Below are 26,750 nucleotides of genomic sequence, written 5' to 3' on the forward strand. Positions count from 1 at the left end.
TTGAGGAGGACCTTAATTTTCATTCAAACAAAATGATGGCAGTACAGGAACTCACTGAGAGAGACTGGGAGAGCTGCAGAGAGTTGTGTGTGAACATTCTGCAAACCGTTCATCGAGATGCCATTGTCATGTGCAACGATGACGAGGTGAATTTCCATTAGAATGGTTGCATAAATAAGCAAAACTTTGTCTATTGGGCAGAAACCAACCCTCGTGAACTTCATCAGAGACCCCTGCAGAGTTTGGTGTGCCATTGCAGAATTTAGCATTGTAAACCCTTACTGAGGGGGAAGCAACAGTCACCATCACTTCAGAACGTTACATTGAAATGCTAGAGAACTTTTTGCCTCCACAACTGGAAGAAATGGATGTGGTGGATGCCTGGTTTCAACAGGATGGAGCAACAGCTCATATGACGCAGAGATCTATATTAGTTTTGTAGGAGATGTTTCCGGGGAAGCTGATCTCCCTGTGTAGCAATGTCGGGTGACCTTCATGTTCGCCTCATCTCACTCCATGCGATTTCGTCTTATGGAGCTATCTCAGGTCGAAGGTATACACACACCGACCTCAAAACCTTGAAGTCCTCAAGGATGCTGTTTGGCACAAAATTGCTGCTATACCCCCTGAAATGGCCAAACGAGTCATGCGAGCATTCAGAAATCATCAAGAGTGTATTGCTAATGATGGCCACTACCTTGAAGACATCATTTTTAAAACAGAGTGAAAAAAAATCTGTTTTGTACACCGTTTCTTGTGTTGTAATGAAATTTATTTTATCTTGTAGTGTTTTTGTGGAATAAATGTTTGAAATATGGCTCATATTGTACAATAATAATTACATTTTCTGAATCCTCTTAGTTCCATTCCATAGTCATGGGGAGCCACTCCCTACCCCAGTAGTATTGTGAGCATTATTAGTATTATTACTATGTTCTCAATCCACTTAGTCCCATTCTAGAGTCATGCAGAGCCGCTCCCAATCCCAGCTGCACTGTTTGTAAAAAAGCAGCCACTCATGCAGATGGTGCCAATTCACTGCAGGTCTTACTCACACATGGCCACTCCAGCCCAATTTAGATTTGCCAATCAATATATTCTTCATGTCTTTTGGGTGACAAGAGAAAGCCAATGTAATTCGAATTGCCTGGACAACTTATGCAAAACAGAGGGCAAGCTTTTAAATTACTTAAAGACAGTGAGTTTGCTGGGATTCAAACCCAGTCTCGTTTACCTGTGACGCAGCACCACTACCACAGAGCCACTGTTTCAGACTAGGAAGAAGAATAGTAAGATGAGACTCGTAAAAATAGACTTTTTGCAAATGTGTAGTTAATATTTCAAGAATTGCTCCACTAATTAATGTGTATCAGATAATAAGAGAGTTCTGTAAAAAGCAGGCCATGCAGAACAAAACAGCTAATTGATTTGTATTCATCTAACGTTTCCAAAACAGTAAACAAACTCAGGATTTGAAGGTCCCCAAAGTGGTATTTTGATTTTCATTGCTAGGTAACCAATTCTATGAAGAATTCTCTGAGAGAAGAAATGGTTTGTAACCTCAATGAGAAATTTAGCCTTTTCTACATGTATCCCTTTATCTTCACTAAGAAGTATTTAAAATTAAATGGTGGTATCAACCTTCCTTCTTCCCTTTGGTTAAGTCTCACCTTAGCGTTCACTTACTTCCATTGAATAATTCAACTTCTGCAATATCCCCTCATAAATAATACTCATTTTTAGTCAAAGGTTAAATGTAGCAGCTCTCCTCTGGACTTTCATTAGTACTGCAAAGTTCTTCTTCTAGTATGGAGATCAAGCTTTAACACAATACTAGAGTTGTGGTCTCATAAACCCATTATAAGCCTGAACCAGAGGCTCTTCAGACATGAACAAAACAGTTTTCTATACAGCATTACTCAACATCTTACTTACATTTTAGTTTCTTCTGTGGCTACAGACAGTTATTAAGCTAAGGATCATCAGTTTTACTTTACAAGAAGTTACTGTTTGCTTTATAAACTGCCTTTTAATGATTTTGCACAGACGTTACATAAAGGTTTTACACCTTATGTACTACACATATGTACTGTATGGCCCCCTTTTTCCTTCAATGTAAATCTTTTGTTTTTACCTGAACTTTATTTAGCACATACCTACCCAATTCTGAATTCTGTCCAGTGTTATCCCTGAGGATTTATTGTAGTTAATTTTAGAGCATCAGCATATCTGTGAAGTTTCATTTCAAATTATAGGAGATATTAGTAACCCCATAAAAATGAAGGATGACTGTAAATTGTGCCTGGATCCAAAATCCATTTCAAACAAGTTAACAAGTGCATAGTAACCCTTTTAAGTAAGCTTATGTAGGAATTTAGTGCAATAATGAGTAAAACTGTACATAAAAATAATTCAACTTTTATGTAACATTCTTTGGTTAATCACTGAATATCAAAGGAGGTAAATCTGGTCAGATGCATGACTAAAAAGCACTTCTTTACACCAACTTCCTTACACAGAGCAGTAAAGAGAATGCTTCTTTACGCCGAAAAGAAAGCACATATGGTATGTACATATTTTAAATAAATCAGTGAAAATGTGAGATACAACCATATGAATGTCACTGCAGACACACACACACATTTTTGACAGAGATTGTCTTTTACCTTTTCCAACAGCTTCCCATCTAAAATGGCTCGGTTTTGCCAAGGCCAGAAAAAAGAAGTTACTATATCTTCAGGAGTGAAGTTCTCATGCTTGCTGGCTTCCACAACCCCAATTCCTCCTCCATCCACAGTTTCTGAAAGTTGCCATGGTGACAAGTAGTCTGTCCCTGTGTCTTCATTCATTCGGCATCGCTGAAAAATATGTTGGAACTTTAGTTAACTGTTGTGATGTGACATTTTGCATACAAGTTGATAAATATTTTTATTTATTACTTTATTTGTAACTTTGACAAAGCAATGTAATATTAGTGTTACATTATTGATAATAACAGCAATGATTTGATGGTTTAAGAACCCCTTCCACTCTTTTAGGACTGAGTCTCTTTGTAATTTTCTGACAGGGTTGAGGGAAGTGTCTCAAACAAGTTTGGCTAATATTTCTCTGCAGGACTCCCAGTCAACCCCCACAGGAAAGCCAGGCTGCCTAACTGCCAAGCTTTACCTTAACAGCTGGTTTGGAGGGCAGGTGTGAAGGTGTTCTGTCCCCCCATTGGTCTGAAGTATGGCTGTTTGGAATTGGCTTGTATCAGATGCCTTTAAGTACCATGACGCCCTATTGGCTGTAAGGGTTGGACAGAAAACCTATAAATTTGCTTGCCTTACCTCACCCTCTCACTTTTACCAAACTGATGAAAGACCATCTCACACCATGAACTGAAAAGGACAACACAATGAAGAGCACAGCTCGGCAGCCATATTGAGACAGGCATGCGACCTGTTGTAAAGAAATCTGACCTCAAATGATGCCTTAACTGAAGACATTTTAAGTAACTAACAAGTCTGTGTGCTGCCTGAAATTACACTTCAGCATTTATCAGGTTGTATGGTTGCCAATATTCAAATGTACTTTGCTTATTGTTTTTATTTATGAATATTATCAATAATACATTATTTAAATTGTAACTTAACTCCTGCTTGTCTTTTACTACACCAAATTGCCTGAAGTTATAAATGTAGAAGGGAAGGTGGGGAGAAGTTATATGGGACAATAACTTATAAACAGTGGTGGGAGATTTGAGTCATTCTGAAAAAGGCTACATATTAATAATACAAAAGGGGAAAGTAGAGTAAAATATAACTCTACCAAGACAAAACAGTAACTTAATAAATTTAACTATTAACTTCTTCACTATATTACTGAAGGTGTCACAGTGGTTATAAGTGGTGCTACTAAAAAAGATCTCCTGAGTCCTGAGGTACATTCCAGGTCAGATCACCATCTATATAACAATGCACATTTCTATTCCTTCATCCATCTATCCATTATCCAACCCGCTATATCCTAACTACAGGGTCATGGGGGGTCTGCTGGAGCCAATCCCAGCCAACACAGGGCACAAGGCAGGAAACAAACCCCGGGCAGGGTGCCAGCCCACATTTCTATTCCTTTTTATTTACTTTTTTTAATAGAAACTCAGGCTTCCTGTCACTCCGCAAACATGTACAGGTTGGGTTGACTGGTAACTCTTAACTGGTTCAGTTTATGCAAGAACATGCTTTACAGTGGACTGGTGTCCTTTCCATGGTTGGATCCTGCTGTGAGTCTACTGTTGCCAGGATAAGGTCTGGCTCCCTGAACTTCTGTACTGAAAGCAGTGGGGCTCATAAGATGGATGGATTTGTTGATTTCTTAAAACTTAATTTAAAGCCCTTTGGGGCCTTTCCAAAGATTACTTTAATTAGAATCAGAGAGCTATTTATCTAACACAGTGTAACAAATTGTATTCCCCCTAATATTAGTCAATGTATAATGTAGCCTTGAATCCTTGGCCCCAGATCAATGTATGTATGGTTTTTGAAGGTATGTTTTCAAGGTACTAGCCACCCCCCATTGGCTATATGCACTGTAGTTTACACTATTGGTCAAAAGTTTTAGAACACCTCAGTTTTTCTTTAAATGTGATCAGTTAAAATGCAACGAGTGACCTAAAATGTTGATAAGGTAAGCAGTAACCTGTCACAGGTTTGAATTTAAACTTTATGTTAGCAAAAACTGAAAAAAGGGAAATTTCACAACATTACAGATGGCTCTTCTTCAGGGAACGACGAAGAGGTTACAACCTACAGATATTCTGCAGCAATTAAATGAAGCCTTGGAAGTTGAAGCAAACAATTTGCACAGGTGTCCCAAGTTGTGTCGATCACTTAAAACTCCTCTGTGTGTCTTAAAGCAGAGTTGGAACAAACTGTGTTACTACACCCTCTGGAGTGCTACTTGGACAATATTACACTGTACAAAGTTGTTAATTCTAGTGATAATGGCAAGAAAATGGCAATTTACAAATGAAATGAGACAGAGCATTACTACCTGTAGTTGGCCTTTTATTTAAAGAAATTGCCAAAAAAGTGTCAGTGAGTACAGTACACAATCCAAAGATATTTGGAAATTGGAAGGAACTCTTATAGGAAGTCACAACCCAATCAGAAGATAACTTTCTGAGGGTCACCAGCTGAAGCACAACAGCTTCAAGCACAGCTTAACAGTAGTCAAAAAAAAAAAAACAAGTCTCAGTTATAACGGGGAAGAGGAGACTTTGTGCTGCAGATTTGACAGGGCGAGTGGCAGTAAGGCATTACTGAAAGAACAAAAAAGGAAGGCCTTGAAATAGTGGCTGTGGACTCCTGCAGACTGGAAGAAAGTCTTATGGGCTGATAAATCAAAATCTGAAGTCTTCAGTTCATCACGCAGAATATTTATACACTGTCAAGTTGGTGACAGGATGGTTCCTCAGTGTGTGACACCAACTGTTAAACATGGAGGAGGAGGAGGTGTGATAGTCTGGGGTTCTTTTGCTGGAAGCAGAGTTGGTGACTTGAACAGAGTGACTGGTATTTTGAATCAAAAGTGTAACCACAGTTGGACTGTTATATCAGCAAAAGGTGGCTACTTTAATGAATCAAAAATATGAATAAAAGTTTGCACACTTGATGATTCCTTCACTTGTTTTCTATTTGCAAATGTTAATTTGTTCAATGTCTTGATTTCATGAAACATTAAGACATTAAATTTTATGCAGTTCCAGTAGTATAACTAGGAACTTTACAGCAGTGGCGTAGCTGGGGCGGGCAAGGGGGGACATCTGTCCCCGGGCACAGCATCCAGGAGGAGCCAAATTGATGTTACGAAATTTTAGAATGAAATGTTTTCCATTCTTAAATGCACTAAAAAGTAAATAAAAAACATTCACATACTCAGTCCATCACTCCATCAGTATGAGGATATCTTTTTCCTAAGTTTTTTGTCTCTTTCTGATTTCGAAGCACGTATTAGTTCTATATACCCAACAGACAATAATTTATCCCCTCCACTACTCTAACATGCTTGACTGCCACCCAGAAACATTTTTGACGTTATTAAACAGGTTACGCGACTGACATGAGGCATTAGTGTATCGTTGTCTAAATTGTTGCAAACGCCATTTCTGTGTGCCATGTCATCCATGGCACAGGAAAGATTGTCAGCCTTGGCTCTGCTGAGTGTGAAGCAGGAGGTTACCGACAACATACATTCAGATGAACTAATCGATAAATTTGCAGCAGCAAAGGCTAGGAAAATTTCTCTTTTTATTTATTTATTTTATTTATTTATAAAGCACTTTAAAACCAACGTCAAGGCCGACCAAAGTGCTGTACAATAAAAACAGAGCATATCAGACACACAAAACCAAAGTGTAAATGAAACAGAAACACATAAACACACACACTCTTTGAAGTTAATAATTAAATTTAAAGCACTATACATCAAACTATTTTTTTTACTTTATACTGTACTACATTTTCAGGTTATTATATTATTATATCCAATGTAATATTTAAGTTTTTGCAATGTTATATTTGAATAATATTTTAGAATAATTATATTTTCGAACTACCATTGTTGTCTTAATTATTTTAATTTGCTCTATCTTTATAAATTTAGCGAAACCTTGAAAATATACGCATAAAAGTGCTTTAAAAAATTAAAATATTTAAAAAAAAAAAAATTCTTAAAATACTATTATTTTAAATACATTTTTTAAAAATTTCTTTCCCCTCCCCATTACATTTTGGCAAACAGAAGAGGGCGTGAAATCTTCAGTTGTCCCCGGGCACTGAAAACCCTAGCTACGCCTCTGCTCTACAGTAGTATTGTGGAAATGAGTGTATGTGTGCACTGCAATGGACTGGTGTCCTGTTCACAGCTGGCTAGAGTCCAGTACTGCTGGAACAGGCACTAGAACTCTGATTTTACAGTCCAGAGTCAAGAACAATAGTAAAAGGCAACATGCAAGAACTAGCCCTGGACAGGGAGTTTGTCTCTTAATGGACACACTCACACAAACCCTCACTCTTATACCAAGGCAATTAAGGGTGTGTCCAGTTATGTTACAGTGAAAAACATTGTGAAGGGCTGCAGCAGTTTTAAGGTGTGTCATGCTATGCACTTTTCTCTCATAAAATGTATAAATCTCCAAATAGGGCGACATAAGCCACCAGAATAAGAGAGCACTGCACAGGTAAAAACATATGGGAGACGCATTGTAGAACAATGTCCTAGCAAAACCTGTATTGAGTTGTCATGGCTCCAAGATTAAGCCTTGTGACACACCCCACATGAGCTACTTCATTCATTTTCTGAAATTTTCCAGAGGAATGGAGGCTACACCAGCAAAATATCCACTTTACGTTAGGCTGGCTATTTTCAAGGCGCTTTTCTATTCCTTAGCTTTTAATTAATACAGCCGTGTTTGTCTATTTTATTGTCTTATTGCTTATTGTCTTTTGTACCGTATTATTCTTTATTGTACTGTACAGCACTTTAGTCAGCTATTATTGTTTTAACATGTGCTATATAAATACATTTGATATTGATAACATTTATTTACAAAGTAGTGTATTTTGACACTGGGTACAATGGACAACACTTTATTTTTAGCATTTCCTTCCTGAATTTCTTTTCGGTGATTTTTCTACCTTGTGTCTAATGATTGCTTGAATAGGCTATAGGTGCCCTGCCATCCTGCCCTGGATAAGAGGGTAACGAAGATGGATGAATGATAGACAACTTCAAGCTGAACACAACTGTAATTTCGATTGACCATATCGTGTAAAAATTTAGAGAAACGTGAAATTAAGTTTTATTGCATTTAGCATGTTTAACAGTCTGTGGTGGGCTGGCGCCTTGCCCGGGGTTTGTTTCCTGCCTTGTGCCCTATGTTGGCTGGGATTGACTCCAGCAGACCCCCGTGACCCTGTAGTTAGGATATCGCAGGTTGGATAATGGATGGATGGATAACAGTCTGCAGTGGGCTGGCGCCCTGCCTGGGGTTTGTTTCCTGCCTTGCACCCTGGGTTGGCTGGGATTGGCTCCAGCAGCACCCCATGACCAATTAGTTAGGATATACTGCAGCGGGTTGGATAATGGATGGATGGATGTTTAACAGTTACATGATGAAGACACACTGCATTAGTAGTTCAAACGAGCTCAAAATGATTTGGAGCTGATTCTCCTGTTTATTCAGCATCTGATGCTTGTTGTTTCAGTTTACTTCTTTGCAATGTCCTGATGAATACTTTCAACATGTTTATCACTGACCTCACCAAGAATAGCTAGGAAAGAAGTCAGATTGTGAATTTACAAAATAAATCTTAAGCAGCATGTTGCACTTTGAGTTTTGTATGCTTAAAGTATGCTGTCAACTAGCTGAACATAATTTGGTGCTCTGTACTTGCCAAAGAAATTCTCAAAAACACCCCTGAATGCCTTATATGCAGTTTTCTCCAAACCTGCCAGCAGATCTTTGAACCACTTGTCACTGATGACATGTCTGACTTGTAGACCAACAGAAATCCCTGCTTAAGCTGTGTTTGGTGTTCTTCCAGATGGGCTTAAAGCGGAGAAGGACAAACAAACTGTGATTGCCTTCACTACACTATTGGCATGCAGACTTATTTTGCTAAACTGGAAGAATCCTAACTCTCCTCCTTTAAGTCAGTGGGTAACTGATGTTTTATATTATTTGAAATTGGAAAAAAATAAACTCTCAGTTAGAGGATCTGTGCAGAACTTTTTCAAAACCTGGCAGGATCTAATCAATAATATTTTAGAATAAGCTCGTAAAGCACTGAAGAAATTCTCTCTGCATTTCTTTTTCTTTTTTTTATCTGCCTATTAATCTCATCAATTTATGTATTTTGACCAGCTTTAAGTTTTACTCCGTTGGCCATGCTCTCTTTCTCAGGGGTGGGAGTTGGGTTGATTTGTTTTCAATCCTATTTTTTGTAAAAATTGATCTATCTGTATGGAATGATTACAATAAAACCAATAAAATTAAAATAAAAAAAAGAAATCCTTCTTTAACCTTGGCATATTGAAATACTGAAATCCTTCACCTTAGATGGTTACTGCTTTCATAAAATTATTTATCAGTCAAAGTTTTACATGAAGAGAAGGCAAAAATATCATTGTTGGGTCAACAAGTGGTTTTTTTAATATAATGAGATTCTTTAGCATTGCTAATGAAACAACAGGACTTGGTCTGTCTGAGCTGCGTTCCTTGTGGCAGTGACACTACTTTTAGATCCACACAGATATTGTAGCTGTGGTTGTTATACTGTATATGTAGAATTATATTAGGAGAAAAATCACATTGCAACAGAAATATGTAAAGGAGATTTTTGTGATTAGTGGGGCAAAATTCATAGGATACACCCAGAAGTCTTCTGGAAGCAAAATCTTTATTGTTTAGTGGTATGTCTGGCATTGACCACTGGCACTAAAAGATTTCATAATTAATATTTTTTCACTGCTACTCCTTCCAAGAGTATTGTAATATTCTAAGAGGCAGGGTTACAATTTACACAAACTTATCAGGACAAAGATGTTGAGGCACCCATATCATATGACAAACTATCTGCAAACAGTGGGAAGAAACCAAAGGTCCCTTTTCTAAATGTACATGAGCACAAGGAAAAGATGTAAGCCTTACAAAACCATACTAGCTGCACTAGAAGTCTGGTCTGAGTTGCAGCTTGGTCCTTACCAAGCCATAACTCAGACCAGACTTCAAGTGCAGCTAGTGATAGATAGGTAACTAACAGAGTCCACAGATCTGTTCATAAACGTCATCTATAGAGAAGTATGTTAGTTTTTTGGAAGAATTATTAAGTACTGTACATAACTTGCTCACATTTCAAAACATTCATTAAATTCATTGAATGTAAAACTATCCATCCATTCATTATCCAAGTCGCTATATCCTAACTACAGGGTCACGGGGGTCTGCTGGAGCCAATCCCTGCCAACACTGGGCGCAAGGCAGGAAACAAACCCCGGGCAGGGCGCCAGCCCACCGCAGGAATGTAGAACTACTGATATGAAAAGTTGGCCTTGTGGTAGACTGCGCTCAATCCAGATATGGTTCCTGCCTTGCACAAAAATGCTGCCAGCTAGCAAAATGGGATCAATAGGGGCAGAACAATGCTATATTATGATGTACCAGGTGTAAACATGAATATTAGCATCAGAGATGTTTTACAGAAAGCAAAAAAAGTTCTGCTACTTTGGCAATATACTTAAAGCAGATGGAGTTGCAGCTCAAATATTATACCACCGAAGTTCACCTCTGGGCTGTACCATATTTTGACTTGAAAGCAAGGCTGGAAGTAAATTAAAGAACACATTTTTGGAAGTGAGGATTTAGATGAAGTAGTTGTGCGGCAAATGAGGTCAAGTTAGAAATGACTCAAGCGGAGAAAGATCAGGTGAATGAGGAGAGGAATATAATACAAGTGGCAAGTCCTGTAGTTAGGACAAAATAGCTTGAGCACGTGGAGCTACAGGTGCAGGTGACTGGGTGAACAAGTGCATTGTGGTGGAGGGAGTTAGGCTAATATAAAGGTTTAAAGAGGACATGAACAGAAGTTGTGATGGATGAAGGAGGGAGAAGAAGAATGGATCACAACCTTACTGTGGAAAGTGAATTGTAAGGAATTTTGGGGTGAAGCCAACTAGTATGGCTAAACCCTAAATAACATGATATTCTGAAGTCCACTCAATCCATGTTAGAGTCATGGGGGCAGGAGGTCAAAGCCAATCATAGCAATATTACATGTAAGACAGGAACCAACCCTTTGTGAGATGATAAGACATCGAATCATATAGTATATAGTATATAAGATGACATAACATTCCCAAACACACTTAAATCCAGTTTAGAGATGTGAGGACCCAAGACTGCCCCAGCAGTATCAGACCCAAAGTAAGTACCAACCACGGACATAGTGCCAGTGCCTGGCAGAACCTAAGCAAATAATAATGACTATGAAATAAGCTTTTTCTTCTTTCTGTATATAACAATCACATGCTATACTTTTCTGGCCAACTATTGATTTTTCTGCTGAACAGTTGTAATCAAATGGCAACAAAAACTGCACTGACCATGTACGGATCCACTGACAGGTAGAGTGTCCGTACCAATACCTCGCCAGGTTTCAGGTCGACTACAAAGCTGCATTCTTCCAGGCGAAAATTTTCAGGAACTGGCTCTCCGTTAATCCCTTCAAAAATAAAGAACAGAAACAAAAGGAGATCTATACAGTAAATGCCAAATATCTGGTGATTGAAAATCAGATGTTAGAGGGCTGCAATGACTATTAATTCTTATTCCAGTCAATTTCTCAATTAAAAGTCAATTATCTCTGCTAATGAAATTTTACTGTTATATTGACTTTACTTTGGTTTACAGTGTATTAATGAGTTGTCGTTGTCTTAAGGATTTGCGCCTTAACAACAGAGATGAAAATCACATAAGAACCAATGGCTAACCAGGCCTGCAGTTGTAGGTGTCATCATTATAAAATATCTACTAGTTTTGGTAGTTTTCTGAACCAGTTACTCTGTTTTTGGTATCCTAACTCAACCCTATATAAAAATATTCATGAGTTTCAATTTGCTTGGTTAAAAGGACTTCACTTGAACGATGCCCTTTCAATTTTTTCCACATACTAACGATAAGCATTTTTGGTTAACCCCTTCATCCCGGCTGAAGACTCATTACATCAGTTTAGCATACCCTGACTAGAGCTGCTGATTAGCTGTGCATACTGCATCTTTGTTTTTAGTCATCAGCTCTAAAACATAAGTAATATGATATTTATAATCAGTTACTACACCTCTTCTGTTGTGTTTCTTTTCTCAGTTCTCAAATGTGGCACTTGGTGCCACTGCTGTACTGCCAAGTTGCTTGCCTGCCAATGGAAAAGTCATCTCAGATACAGAAGCATTGGAATCATTGGGTAGAAGGGTACTTTTATTTGATTGGCTGGCCTAGCACTGATTCAGCTGTAGATTGGTCGGTAGCGGGAAGGCTGCTTGTTGGCCAAAGTCTCCAGGACTCTGAAGAAATCCTCATATGTGATTGTTCTGTATTTACAATCTGTTGTTGATTTTTACTTTGTAGCTTGTACTATTACTATTGTACTGTTGTATTGTATTTCTGTGGTGGCCATGAGCCATCTAACTCTGTGAAGAGGATTACTTGTGTTCTGTTTTGTGTACTGTGTTTACCCCATCTTTTGATAGCCATTGCACTCTTAACCTGCCTGGAAAGGAGTCTCTCTCTGAATCGTCTTTCCAAAGACTATTTTATTCCCTACAAGGGAATTGTTTGGGAGTTTTTTCTTGTGCTCTTAGGGAGTCAAGGCTGGGGGGCTGTCGAAAAACAGGGCCTGTTAAAGTCTGTCGTGGAACTTCTTGTGTGATTTTCGGCTATACAAAAAATTGTTATTGTTAACCGAGATCTCTAAACTGGCCCTGTTTGAGTGACTGTGGTGGTGTGCCTGAATGTGCCCTGCAATACACTGGTGTCCCATCAAGGGTTCCTGCCTTTGTGCTTGATGTGGCCAGGATAGACTTGGGACCCTACAATGCTATACTGTATATCAATTGCAAATATGTACTTGCCTGTTATTGGGTAGAGTTCTTAAAGTAATTCTTAACAAAAACGTGTGAGGTGTTACTTACCTCATTTAGTTTGTAGTGGTGGCCAAGAAAAATTACAAACCTCATGCTTTAATGCTGAATGGAGATAAAATAAAGTATTTGATAGAGCAGAAGTCTTTGTTGACCCAAGTTGGAAAGCAGCAAACGATATCAAAAGTTCACGAGAACATTTTTCCCCAAAAAAATCTTGCATTACTTGCATTTGTGTAATCCATGTGTGAGGTTGTCCATTCGTATTCTCACAATCTCTGAAACACATGTATTTGTACTTAAATTTTGTTAATTAAACCACTTAAGGAAACTGGCTTTGTGAACAAAAATGGAACGCATTTAGAGGCAAACATGCATCTGAATTGTAGATAAGCCTCCTGACGTTATATTTATATTAATTTCCACAACTGCAGTACCTCAGGATTATTTAGAGGCAGTCTTTGAAACTGCCTGGGTGAAATGACCTTGTTTGTTGAAGTATCTGGCATATGGACAAGTATAAGACACATTGTCTTCCTGATAACATGCTCACTCACTTTTCTTTAACTTTTAACCTTTACTTGTACACATCTTGGAGTTAACTCTGCACTTTGATATCACATGAAACACAATGTTAGCCAATGAATAAGCTGCTACTTAGCTGCTCTCGTGACTGATGAATGCGGAGGGAAGGTGTGTCTTCAATTCAAATGCTCAGGTGCATCTGAGCCCGTTCCATTTAGTTCATGAAATCATTTTCCAGATTTATTTAACAATATTTTACTAAAACTATGTGTGCTTGGGATGTTATCAGCATACAACCGAATGACTGCACATGTGGATTTTGCAACACGATTAAAGTGAGACTTTTTCATGGATGTTGTTATGATATTGTTTGCTGTTGTCCATCATTAGTCACAAAAGACTTCTATACGATCAGTAAATTCTTTAACTTTCTGTATGAAAACATGAGATGAAAAATTACACTTCAGTTATCACTACAAACTGTATTGTTGTTAGCATATTGATCGGGCAAAAGTTTACACTGGATGCCCTTCCTGACATACCCCACCATTATTCTGGGCTTGGGACTGGCACGAAGAAACACACTGGCTTGTGCACTACAGATGCAATGTTTGCAATGAAGGTGTAGATATAGAAGTATAGAGAAGGCCAAAAGGAATTATTGTGTCTTGATGGACCTACAGAAAGCATATGACAGGATGCCTAGAGAGGAGTGGTGGAATTGTATGAGGAAGTCGCAGAGAAGTATGTAAGAATGGTACAGGATGTGGATGAGGGAAGTGAGACGGTGGCGAGGTCTACGGTAAGAGTGACGGATGCGTTTAGGGTTGAGGTGGGATTACATCTTGGATTGGCTCTGAGCCCTCTCTTATTTGCAATGGTGATGGACAGGTTGACAGAGGAGATTAGACAGGAGTACCCGTGGACTATGATGTTTGCGGATAACATTGTGATCTGTAGTGAACAGGTTGAGGAGACCATGTAGAGGTGGAGATATGCTCTAGAGAGGAGAGGAGATGACAGGAGAGGAATGAGGGTCAGTAGGACCACCAAGACAGAATACATGTGTGTAAATGAGAGGGAGGTCAGAGGAATGGTGAGGATGATGCAGGGAGTAGAGTTGGCGATGGTGGATGAGTTTAAATACTTGGGATCAACAGTACAGAGTAATGGGGATTGTGGAAGAGAGGTGAAAAAGAGAGCGCAGACAGGGTGGGGAAGAGTGTCAGGAGTGATTTGTGACAGATGGGTACCAGCAAGAGTGATAGGGAAGGTCTACTGGACAGTAAGGATACCAGCAATGTTATATGGGCTGGAAACGGAGGCACTAAGGAAAAGACAGGAGACAGAGCTGGAGATGGCAGAGTTAAAGACGCTAAGATTTGCATTGGGTGTGACGAGGATGGACAGGATTAGAAAAGGGTACATTAGAGGGTCAACTCAGGTTGGGCAGTTTGGAGATAAAGCTAGAGAGGCAAGGTTGCATTTGTGTGGACATGTGCAGAGAAGAGATGCTGGGTATATTGGGAGAAGGAAGCTAGGGATGGAGCTGCCAGGCAAGAGGAAAAGAGGATGGTCTAAGAGAAGGTTTATGGATGTGGAGAGAGAGGACATGCAGGTGCATGGGTGTGACAGAAAAAGATGGAGAGGACAGGAAGATATGGAAAAAGATGATCTGCTGTGGTGAACCCTAATAGGAGCAGCTGAAAGAAGTAGTCATCACTACAAACTACATGGGGTAAACTGCAAAACCTTTAACCTGAAAATTGCTCCAGGTGTGCTGTACAATAGCTGACCTGGCACTCTAACCCCAAAATGTCATGGAAAAAGACAATTTCCCTTCGGGGATTAATAAAGTATACCAAAATAAAAAAAATAACTTGTAAAAAAATTTTGTGGAGTTTTGCTTTAATATCCATGCGTCAATTATGAAGCCCACGTAATCCAGTTCAGAGTTGTGGAGGGCTGCAGCCTGTACTGTTAACAACAGATAGAAGGCAGGAGCCCACTTATGGGCACGCTAATGTATAGACACACTTGTATCTACTTACACGGGGCAAGTTTAGAACTACCAAACAACCTACCATGTATGTGGAAGCAAAAGTGCAACACCTGGACAAAACTACACAGACAGAAATCAAATCGGGGTCTAACCCAGTGTGCTTATATGTGAGAACAGCACCACTTAACAATCTGCCATTGTTCCCAATATTCAGAAAACAACTGGATGTCACTTCTTTACTCATTGCATAGGTTAAATGTTTTGTCACTGTTCATTCATTTCTCTGTAATCTTCAAATGAGACAAAAAAAATATTTTTGGGGTATATGAACTAGCCATCGAATTGCATAGTTAGGCATTTGGACCATGCAATCAGAGTGTAAATGCTATTCGAACACTGCTTGATTATTCTGGCAAACAGGAAACCCCTGGTCAATAGTATTTAGAATGGCTGCTTCACAGCTCTAGAAGACAGGAATAAATTATTATTTTAATTTTTTTTCATTTTTATTACTATTTAATTTAATATTGTTTCTTTGTATCAGTATACTGCTGCTGGATTATGTGAATTTCCCCTTGGGATTAATAAAGTATCTATCTATCTATCTATCTATCTATCTATCTATCTATCTATCTATCTATCTATCTATCTATCTATCTATCTATCTATCTATCTATCTATCTATCTATCTATCTATCTATCTATCTATCTATCTATCTATCTATCTATCTATCTATCTATCTATCTATCTAAAATCCCAGCCCATCTGGGCTGATGGACTCGCTGTATGAGTTTTGCTACTGTGCTACAAAAAAAGTGTCTCTCTGGATGACTGTCAGTTCATAACTGACTGATATAAGAAGTCTCACAAATTAAAGATAACTGTTTAATTCATTGAGCTGGTTTGGTCTGCTAATAGCTAAACTTTCTTGTTACCTCCGCTAGATAATTTTTTTTTTTTAAGTTGTCAAGATTTTTTTCTTCGTCTTCTTAAAGCTCAAAATTTTACAGACTCTTCAAGTAAAGAAGTGCTTCCTGGCTTCCGTCTTTAACGCACTTTCTTTTCCCTTGTGCTGGTGGTTTAGTATTTAATTGACTTTTGTTACATCACTTTATTAATTCCTTTGAGAATAAACATCCACATTCAGAGATATTCTACCATCTTTGCTCATACATCCAATGAGTAAATGGATGTGTATCAGTATGGCCTGCACATGCTGAATCTATTCAATGAAACAATATAGTGGGGAATGAAAAAGCATGAAAAAATGAATGTCCACAGGAAAGCTGGCCATAATCAAAATATCTGTTTCAACAAAAAAAATCAGATTGATTGAGTACCTGACTTTCCCAATATTTTATTATGTGGAATGAAAAGGAATAACCGTATATTATTTGGCATCATTGTGAAAATTGTGCTGCACTTAATCCACAAATATACAGCAAAATCGACTGGAGTGTTTCTGTACAAAACCAATAAGTTTCTAGTCTTTTATAATCGTAATTATAATTGTAATTTTAGGCCGGGTTTATACTACACACAACGCAATGCATGCTCCAGCGGACGCTCCTGCTATGCAAGCGTTGTACTGTTTATACTTGCATGCATACTTTACGTACATCTGGAGGAATCCAGCAGGTGGCAGTGCGAGATATCAACACGGTGAGAACAGGTTTGGCTTTGCTATGTTGTAAAATGCTTGGAACCCCCATTAAATTCTGATGACACCTTACAGCAATATCTCTGTAAAGGGTGTTTAATGAGTAAATCCATCAATCCAGCAAGCATTGTGCACGAGGCAGAAACAATCCTTAGATGGGCTACCGCTCCGCCACCGTGTCACCCCCATGTGTGTAATTATTAACAGTATTCATTATTTAAATGAAGTTAACGATTTATCTGTAAAATGTAACGTACCTACTTTAATGCATTTCATCATGAAAGTGATATCAAGTATAAATCTATTGATTCTAAATGTGCAGAGAGTTGGAATATCAGACATTTAATGTGTTCTGTGTGGCGATCTATTGCTGTTTGCCGCTACTGTCAGGTCAGGAGGAAACCCCAGAAAAAAAAGACGGCACAGAAGATGGTATGTGAGACTTTTAAAATGTATCGTGTCATTACAATCGGGAATAGACGACGCTTGAATATAAAAGCACCACGAATGCATCTGTATGTCAGCATTTTGCTTCACCACATCGAACCATTCATCAAACATCGAAGCGCGCACATCAATCCCATAGGATCCGCATAGAGGCTATCTGTCACATGTAGATAGTAAACAGAGACTCTGACGTCACGTTCTGACTTTGATCACACTGCGACCCCCCAATTTTTGCTGGTACTGCAACTCGCGCACACGTCGCTGCTCAGAGGACGCGTCAAATGAATGCTGGGGACACGTGGCAGCCATGATGCGTGCACATACACGTTCTGAGCGTGAAGTATAAACGAGCCCTAATTGTAACCTTAGATCTTCAAATGATTCCAAATGCTAAACGTAAAAAAAGTGGTGAGGTGGCCTTCTGTTCTTATGCACCTAAAATCTGGAATAGCTTACCAATAGAAATTCGCCAGGCTAATACGGTGGATCACTTTAAAAAATTACTAAAAACTCATTATTTTAACATTGCCTTCTCATAGCTTCATTTTAGTGTAACTCTGATATTCTGAATATGCATTGAATTATCGTCTTTATCATGGCTCCACAATCCATACTAACCCTTACCTTCTCTGCTGTTCTCTTTCTGGTTTTCTGTGATGGCGATCTGTGCCACCACCACCTGATCAGGGCACCATGCAATCCTTACACTGATGGATTGAAGGCCAAAGGTCCACATGACCATCATCATCAACTAATTCTTCCACGTGAAGCCTGAAAACCATGAGAACTGATTGAGATCATTGATGTTAGGTAGAATGCCCAGTGGGGGCCGAACGGTCTCATGGCCTTGGAACCCCTGCAGCTTTTGTGTTTTTTTTTTTTTCTCTAGCCCTCTGGAATTTTTTTTTTTTTTTGTTTTTTTCTGTCCTCCTTACTTTATTCTTTGTTACTTAGTACTGTGTAATCTTTATATTTTTCTTTTTTCTTTCTTCATCTTGTAAAGCTGTTTAGACTGGGGGATTCGTTTTGGAGTGAAAATGTCCATTATTACATCCTGACACACACAGACAGACATCAGTACAGAAGTGATCAGATTTAATGAAACCTGTAAAACTAGTGAAATCCTAAAGCCAAAATTGTGATTGTGACACAATACTTTTCTTTTATATAGTACCAGTAATGGCGCCCTGCACGTTATACACTTGACTTGAGCATTCCTAATTTTCATCCTCTTTCTCTGTACGTTTATCATTCATTTGCTCAGAGGTTGATGCGCTTGCTGCTTCCAAAGCAGCTCTTCTTTTCTCCACCCTAGCGGCCTGCTTCTTCTCTTCTTTCGTTGGCATCTTTTCACGTTAAAACTGATTAAGTCAGTGTTTTTGTTGCACTTACATAGTATGTTTACCTTAATTTCTTTACTTAAGCTGGTACTTAAGTCTTCAATCTGCCTCAGGAATGATTTAAGATATAAAGAGGTTGGGGACGTGACGGCGAAGGTGGTAGGGATAAGAACGGCACTTGTACACATGTGCCGCATGGCCACCCTGCTGGCCGCTGCTGAGAGTTGATTCTACAATAACATGAAAATAAAAAGAGGAACAACCTTGGAGGTCAATCATCACCTCAAAAGCGGATAGAAGACATCATGTAGTGTATGTGTACCAAACTTCAAGTCAATAGGTCAAACAGTTTGCAAGCTACAGGTGATTTAAAATCCTGGACAGACAAACAAACAGCCACGGTAGCGTATTATATTATTGATACTTAGGAATATTCAGGACCCAGGACACACTGGAGGGATTATATCTTTTGGCTGGGTCGGGAATTTGACAGGTAGAGCTGAGATATGTAGCTGGGTACAGGAAAGTCTGGGCTAACCTGCTTGGCCTGTCATCACTGTAACCCTCATCAGGAAAAAGAGGTGCAGAATGAGATTAAATCAAAATCAAAACAGATTAATATTTACAGTTATGGCAAAACAAGGCACATTTTTCTTAATTTTGTAAAATCATAAATTTACCTTGCCAGTCTTTTCTGAATACAGAATAATCAACAAAAATGGTAAGTTTAATAAACAATTAGATCAACTAAAGGTTATCGCCAAGGGTAACACAAACCTGACTTTGAGAAGCACAGAAAGGGGATTGCACATGGCAAGTTAACACGACCCACTCAAAACAGAAAAACTAGGCCTATTTTTGGCAGTGCAATGTCGAGATGGGAAATCCCCAGCTGGCTCACCTGTCGGAGCTCTTAAGCCTGAGGCCAGGGAGATGGCTTATTAGACGAGCTGCCTAGTGGTTGGTCATGGCCTATTTTTGAGCTTCTTATTGCACTTTGGCTTGACTTAGATTTCTTGTTCCAAATTTCAAAGGAGGACTGCAATTTAGTTGACAGTTGGCACTGTGTGTTATTAAACCCTTAAGTTTTTTTTTTTTTTTAGACCACATAAATGTATCGATTATTCTTTGATGTGCCACTTTTAAAATGGGGAAGTTCATATCTTGCTGGGGATAAACTGTACTTCCTAAGACCCTGAAATGGGTAAGTGAGCTAGAAAATAGAGAATGGATGGAATTTTGGTTCCAATAAACTGGCCTAGTGATGAGTAACAATCTCTGCAGAGAAGCTGCTTATTCACATACCATGTTTCCCCGAAAATAAGACCTACTCCAAAAATAAGCCCTAGCATGATTTTCAGGCTGCTCTGTAATATACATCCATTATTCAACCAGCTATATCCAAACTACAGGGTCACAGGGGTCTGCTGGAGCCAATCTTAGCCAACATAGAGCGCAAGGCAGGAAACAAACCCTGGGTAGGCTGCCAGCCCACTGCAGGGCGCGCACAAACACACCACACAGTCTCCTAACTGCGAGGCAGCAGCGCTACCACTGTGCCGCCCTCTGTAATATACAATACAATACAATACAATTTATTTTTGTATATCCCAAAATCACATAAGAAGTGCCGCAATGGGCTTTAACAGGCCCTGCCTCTTGACAGCCCCCCAGCCTTGAATCTCTAAGACGACAAGGAAAAACTCCCAAAAAAACCCTTGTAGGGAAAAAAAAATGGAAGAAAACTTGGGAAAGGCAGTTCAAAGTGAGACCCCTTTCCAGGTAGGTTGGGTGTGCAGTGGGTGTCAAAAAGAAGTACAATATAATACAATACACAGAACAGAACAAATCCTCAATACAGTATAAAATACAATTACAGAGCAGAATATAACAGTAGATGATATCACATAATATTTTATATAATATTTTATATATTTTACATATAATTTGGATTGGTTTAGAGCAGGGGTGGGCAAAGTCATTCCTGGAGGGCCGCAGTGGCTGCAGGTTTTGTTCCAACCCAATTGCTTATTAAGAAGCACTTATTGCTCTAGAAACACTTCTGCTTCATTTTAGTTGTCTCCCTCATTAAGATTTTGAACCCTTATTGCTTATTTAAGTCTTAAACAGTTGCATTCTCAGTTTTTAATTGCTCCTTATTAGCAATAAGATGCAAATGACAAAAGAAACCAGCAGTTATCCATTTTGCTTGTTCCCCTTTACACCTGTGTGTATTTGTCGTGCAATAATTGGTTTAATTAAATACTTGGAAGGAAAGAGCAGTGAAGGAATGAAAATTACGCATCCATTTTACACTTCAAAGTATTTGGATGATATCCTTAGAATGGAAAAAAAAATCTAGGATATGAGAATGACTTGACATAGCAGAGTTAAAGCACTAACAAGCCATAAAATGTAATTATTGGCAAGGATTGTTTTCTAATTAAGCAACTGGGTTGGAACAAAAACCCGCAGCCACTGCGTCCCTCCAGGAATGACTTTGCCCACCCCTGGTTTAGAGTCCTGGAGACCTCAGCCATCAAGCTGCCTCCCCCATTTGGCCATTCCACAGCTGAAACAGCCAATCCGATGAAAGGACCCCTCTGCCCCATGATTTCTGTGATCCTCCATCAGAGATGACTTTACCTTAGGCAGGCAAAACAACTTGGCAGGTGGGCCTTTGCACCAAGTGCCACATTTGAGTACCGAGAAGAGAAACAGAATAGGTGAGGGTCAGTAACAAATTATAACTATCATGTTACTTATGTTTTACTGCTAATGACTAACAGAGATGCAGTCTGCACAGTTAATCAGCAGCTCTAGTCAGGGTGTGCTAAACTGACGTAGTGAGTCTTCAGCCGGGATTTGAAAGCTGAGACCGAAGGGGCATCTCTTATAGTAGCAGGCAGACCACTCCACAGTTTAGAGGCCCTAAAAGCTCGACCTCCCACTGTTATTTAATTAATCCTTGGAAAGATAAGCAGATGGGCATCTTGAGATTTTAATGTGCCTTCTGGTTTGTAAGTCATGATAAGTTCAGACAAGTAAGCTGGACCTCGGCCATTTAATGCTTTATATGTTAAAAAAAGGGATTTTGAAATCTGCCCTAAACTTAACCGGGAGCCAGTGTAAGGATTTAAGAACTGGAGTCATGTGTTCGTATTTTCTTGTTCTTGTAATAATTCTTGCAGCAGCATTTTGGATTAACTGGAGGCTGCATGAAGAACAGTTTGAACATCCAGTGAAGACCGCACTGCAGTAGTCAATCCTACTAGAAATAAATGTATGAATTAATTTCTGAGAATCCTGTTTATTTAGAAAGCGCCTTAATTTCCCAACATTTTTAAGATGGAAGAAACATGATTTGGACAACTTTGTAATATGCACTTCAAATGACATGCTAGAGTCAAAGATAACTCCTAGATTGCGGGCTGATTCAGTAAAATAATAATATAAGCCCTACCCCAAAAATAAGCCCTCGTCAAGATCATCAGCTGAAAAGTAAGGCTCCTAAGGCCAGGTTTATACTTCATGTGATGTGACGCGTGTACCTAAAACATCCATTAAATTCTGAGGACACCTTGCCACAATATCTCTGAAAAGGATGTTTAATGATTACATCCATCAATTCAGGGATGCGCCCATTCCAGAAACATTGGCCCAAGACAGAAACAAAATCCCTGGACAGGGCATCAGCTCATCGCTAGGTGAACACAAGCACACACATACACTGGCGTCATTGTAGCTTCACCAAATCCCCGAACCTTCATGTCTTTGGATGGAAAACTGAGCACGCTGTGGAAACCCACCAGGAAAACAAGCAAACTCCAGGCAGAACAGCAGCGACATGACTGCCTGCGAGACAGCAGCGCTACTGTTCAGCCATCGTGCCACCCCTACATATGTAACTATTAACAGTATTCATTATTTAACTCTTTCAGGGCTGATGTCAACTTTTGTCAAAAAGAGGAGTTGACGATGGTAATCAACTGTAAACTGTGAAAAAACCGTTACGTTTTAGTTGGACTCTCATTGCTAGAAGGAAAGTTAGATTAATTGGTTTGACCAAGATTCCCCGTGCTGTCATGAGTAGCAAGGCGCACACAACGGCGAAAATGGCACTGACATCTGGCAAGAGATCAAAGCAAATGCGTAATGTCGGACTCAGTTTTTAATACAAGTGATCGAAAATAAATGTGAGGTTCCAGCTTCAGCCGATCGGTCCCCAGCTAATCGTGTAGCTGACAATGTTTGCCAGGTAGGACTGCCACTTAACAATTATAAGAGGTAGAAACAAGATTATAATGCACTGCGATCGTGAACGTTGCTGCTGTCCCAGCCATGCGAAGACAGCCTGCTGCACCTTCTTGGTAAACTGGCAGCCACAGCATACAGCAACAGACGTTTAATGTTGATTTCTGAATGAAACTATTGTTTTTTGGAAAATACAGTGGTGTGAAAAACTATTTGCCCCCTTCCTGATTTCTTATTCTTTTGCATGTTTGTCACACAAAATGTTTCTGATCATCAAACACATTTAACCATTAGTCAAATATAACACAAGTAAACACAAAATGCAGTTTTTAAATGACGGTTTTTATTATTTAGGGAGAAAAAAAAATCCAAACCTACATGGCCCTGTGTGAAAAAGTAATTGCCCCCTGAACCTAATAACTGGTTGGGCCACCCTTAGCAGCAATAACTGCAATCAAGTGTTTGCGATAACTTGCAATGAGTCTTTTACAGCGCTCTGGAGGAATTTTGGCCCACTCATCTTTGCAGAATTGTTGTAATTCAGCTTTATTTGAGGGTTTTCTAGCATGAACCGCCTTTTTAAGGTCATGTCATAGCATCTCAATTGGATTCAGGTCAGGACTTTGACTAGGCCACTCCAAAGTCTTCATTTTGTTTTTCTTCAGCCATTCAGAGGTGGATTTGCTGCTGTGTTTTGGGTCATTGTCCTGTTGCAGCACCCAAGATCGCTTTAGCTTGAGTTGACGAACAGATGGCTGGACATTCTCCTTCAGGATTTTTTGGTAGACAGTAGAATTCATGGTTCCATCTATCACAGCAAGCCTTCCAGGTCCTGAAGCAGCAAAACAACCGCAGACCATCACACTACCACCACCATATTTAACTATTGGTATGATGTTCTTTTCTGAAATGCTGTGTTCCTTTTACGCCAGATGTAACGGGACATTTGCCTTCCAAAAGTTCAACTTTTGTCTCATCAGTCCACAAGGTATTTTCCCAAAAGTCTTGGCAATCATTGAGATGTTTCTTAGCAAAATTGAGACGAGCCCTAATGTTCTTTTTGCTTAACAGTGGTTTGCGTCTTGGAAATCTGCCATGCAGGCCGTTTTGCCCAGTCTCTTTCTTATGGTGGAGTCGTGAACACTGACCTTAATTGAGGCAAGTGAGGCCTGCAGTTCTTTAGACGTTGTCCTGGGGTCTTTTGTGACCTTTCGGATGAGTCGTCTCTGCGCTCTTGGGGTAATTTTGGTCGGCCGGCCACTCCTGGGAAGGTTCACCACTGTTCCATGTTTTTGCCATTTGTGGATAATGGCTCTCACTGTGGTTCACTGGAGTCCCAAAGCTTTAGAAATGGCTTTATAACCTTTACCAGACTGATAGATCTCAATGACTTTGTTCTCATTTGTTCCTGAATTTCTTTGGATCTTGGCATGATGTCTAGCTTTTGATGTGCTTTTGGTCTACTTCTCTGTGTCAGGCAGCTCCTATTGAAGGGATTTCTTGATTGAAACAGGTGTGGCAGTAATCAGGCTACGGAAATTGAACTCAGGTGTGATACACCACAGTTAGGTTATTTTTTAACAAGGGGGCAATTACTTTTTCACACAGGGCCATGTAGGTTTGGATTTTTTCTCCCTAAATAATAAAAACCATCATTTAAAAACTGCATTTTGTGTTTACTTGTGTTATATTTGACTAATGGTTAAATGTGTTTGATGATCAGAAACATTTTGTGTGACAAACATGCAAAAGAATAAGAAATCAGGAAGGGGGCAAATAGTTTTTCACACCACTGTATATTCAGCCCTCAAAGAGCTGAACAAAGTTAACAATTTATCTATAAAATATAATATCCATATTTTAATGAATTTCATCATGAAAGTGGTATCAAGTATAAATCTAAGGATTCTAAATATTTTCAGAGACCTGGAATATCATGAACTTAATGTGTTCTGTGAGGCGATCTATTGCTGCTTGCTGCTGCTGTCGGGTCAGGAGGAAGCTCTAGCGATTAACAACTGGGTCGGTTTTAAGATGACGTTTACGACAGTCTGCTTTAATGATAAAGTAAACTACGAGGTTAAAATGGACACTTCAAGTTTAAAGAGGAAATTTACACTTTAATCACAAAATAGACATTTTCATTATGGCCGTATTTTCTTTTCCCCTGTGGTTTAAATATGCTGTCATACATTCAAATTGTATTGTAAAGGTGAAAAAAAAAAGACAGCACAGAAGATGGCATCATGTCATTACTTTGGGGAATATATGACCCTTGAATATCAAAGCACCGCAAATGTATTTATATGTCGGCATTTTGCTTCACCACATCGAACCATTCATCAAACATCGAAGCGAGCACATCGATCTTGGAGGATCCTAAAAGCGGCTGGGGTAGCAAGAAATTAAGGCTGGAATTCAGGGTTTGAATGTGGAGAGTTATGATGATATTCCAGAAGAAGATGATATGACTGTATTTGTTGTTGTACATGAATAAATATAAGAAGTTCCCTGAAAATATGCCCTAGTGCATCTTTTGGAGCAAACATTAATATAAGACCCAGTCTTATTTTCGGGGAAACACGGTAGGAATCATCCTAATGCAAACTGATTGCTGCATACACAAAGAATAACTTTAAAATAGTAATTGCACCTGTGCCCTCCAACATACTGCAATTGATTTTCTTTGTCAAAATTTGTTTTCTTGAAATTCATGGTGTTTTAAAGTGTTTTTACAATTGACCATGGACCCTACCAGAGGTTTATCTTCTCTGCGGATGATGTTGACTGGAGTTTTTGTTTTCCTTTCCTCTGTTGTCAACTGGCAACAGTTCAACAATTAATTAATGAGCAGATACTGCTGGTTTCCATTTATACTATTGGTGAAAAGTTTTAGAACACCTCCGTTTTTCTTCATATTTAATCCATTGAAATTCAATGAATGAACTAAAATGGTGAAAAGGTAAGCAGTAAACTGCCAGAGGTTTAGATTAGCAAAAACTGAAAAAAATGAAATTACAGAATATTACAAATGGGCCTTCTTTGGGGAACAACTAATAGTTTACAACCTACAGATGTTCTGCAGCAATTAAATTAAGCCTTGAAAGTTGAAGGAAACAATTTGCACCGGTGTCCCAACTTGTGTTGTTTACTTAAAATCTCTCTGTCTGTCTTAAAGCAGAGCTGGAACAGGCTGTGTGACTACACTCTCTCAAGTACTACTTCAGAAAAACAGGAATTAACAAATGATAGATTATTATTAACCTTAGAAACATAAGCCTTTATTTTAGAGAAATTACAACAAAAATCAAAGTGTCAGTGAGTCCAGTGGTGTCCTACACAATCCAAAGGCAACTGGAAACTGGAAGATACCCTGACAGGAAGAGACCTGGCAGACCCAAAGTCACAAGCCAATCAGAAGACAAATTTCTGAGGGTCACCAGCTTGTGTGATCACAGGCGCCTCACAGCACAACTTCAACCACAGCTTAACAGTGCAGGTCAAAGAAAACAAGTCTTTCTGTGTGAAGAGGAGACTTTCTGCTGCAGGATTGACTGGCCAAGTGGCAGTAAGAAAGCTACCTCTTAAAGGACAAAATAGGGCCTTGAAATACCCGCTGTGGACGACTGCAGACTGGAAGAAAGTCTCATTGGCTCATGAATCAAAATTTGAAATCTTCAGTTCATCACACAGAATGTTTATACATCGTTGAATTGGTGACAGGATGGTTCCTCAGTGTGTGACACCAACTGTCAAACATGGAGGAGGAGGTGTGATGGTCTGTAGTTCTTTTGCTGGAGGCAGAGTTGGCAACTTGAACAGAGTGACTGGCATTTTGAATCA

At 39.2% G+C, this 26,750-nt stretch overlaps 1 protein-coding gene across 1 annotated transcript in view; it reads right to left on the reverse strand.

Moving 5' to 3' along the window:
• The window catches only part of ptgr2 (prostaglandin reductase 2), a 97,796-nt gene that overhangs the window by 61,365 nt on the left and 9,681 nt on the right, over positions 1-26,750 (reverse strand). The window contains exons 2-3 of the mRNA XM_039741497.1: positions 11,146-11,264; positions 2,667-2,858 (exon numbers count right to left, since the gene is read on the reverse strand). Of these exons, the coding sequence (XP_039597431.1) occupies positions 2,667-2,858; positions 11,146-11,264 (311 nt within the window). The remainder of the gene's footprint in view (positions 1-2,666; positions 2,859-11,145; positions 11,265-26,750) is intronic.

This window comes from Polypterus senegalus, chromosome 18 (assembly GCF_016835505.1).
Source record: "Polypterus senegalus isolate Bchr_013 chromosome 18, ASM1683550v1, whole genome shotgun sequence".
In the NCBI taxonomy this organism is placed as follows: domain Eukaryota; kingdom Metazoa; phylum Chordata; class Cladistia; order Polypteriformes; family Polypteridae; genus Polypterus; species Polypterus senegalus.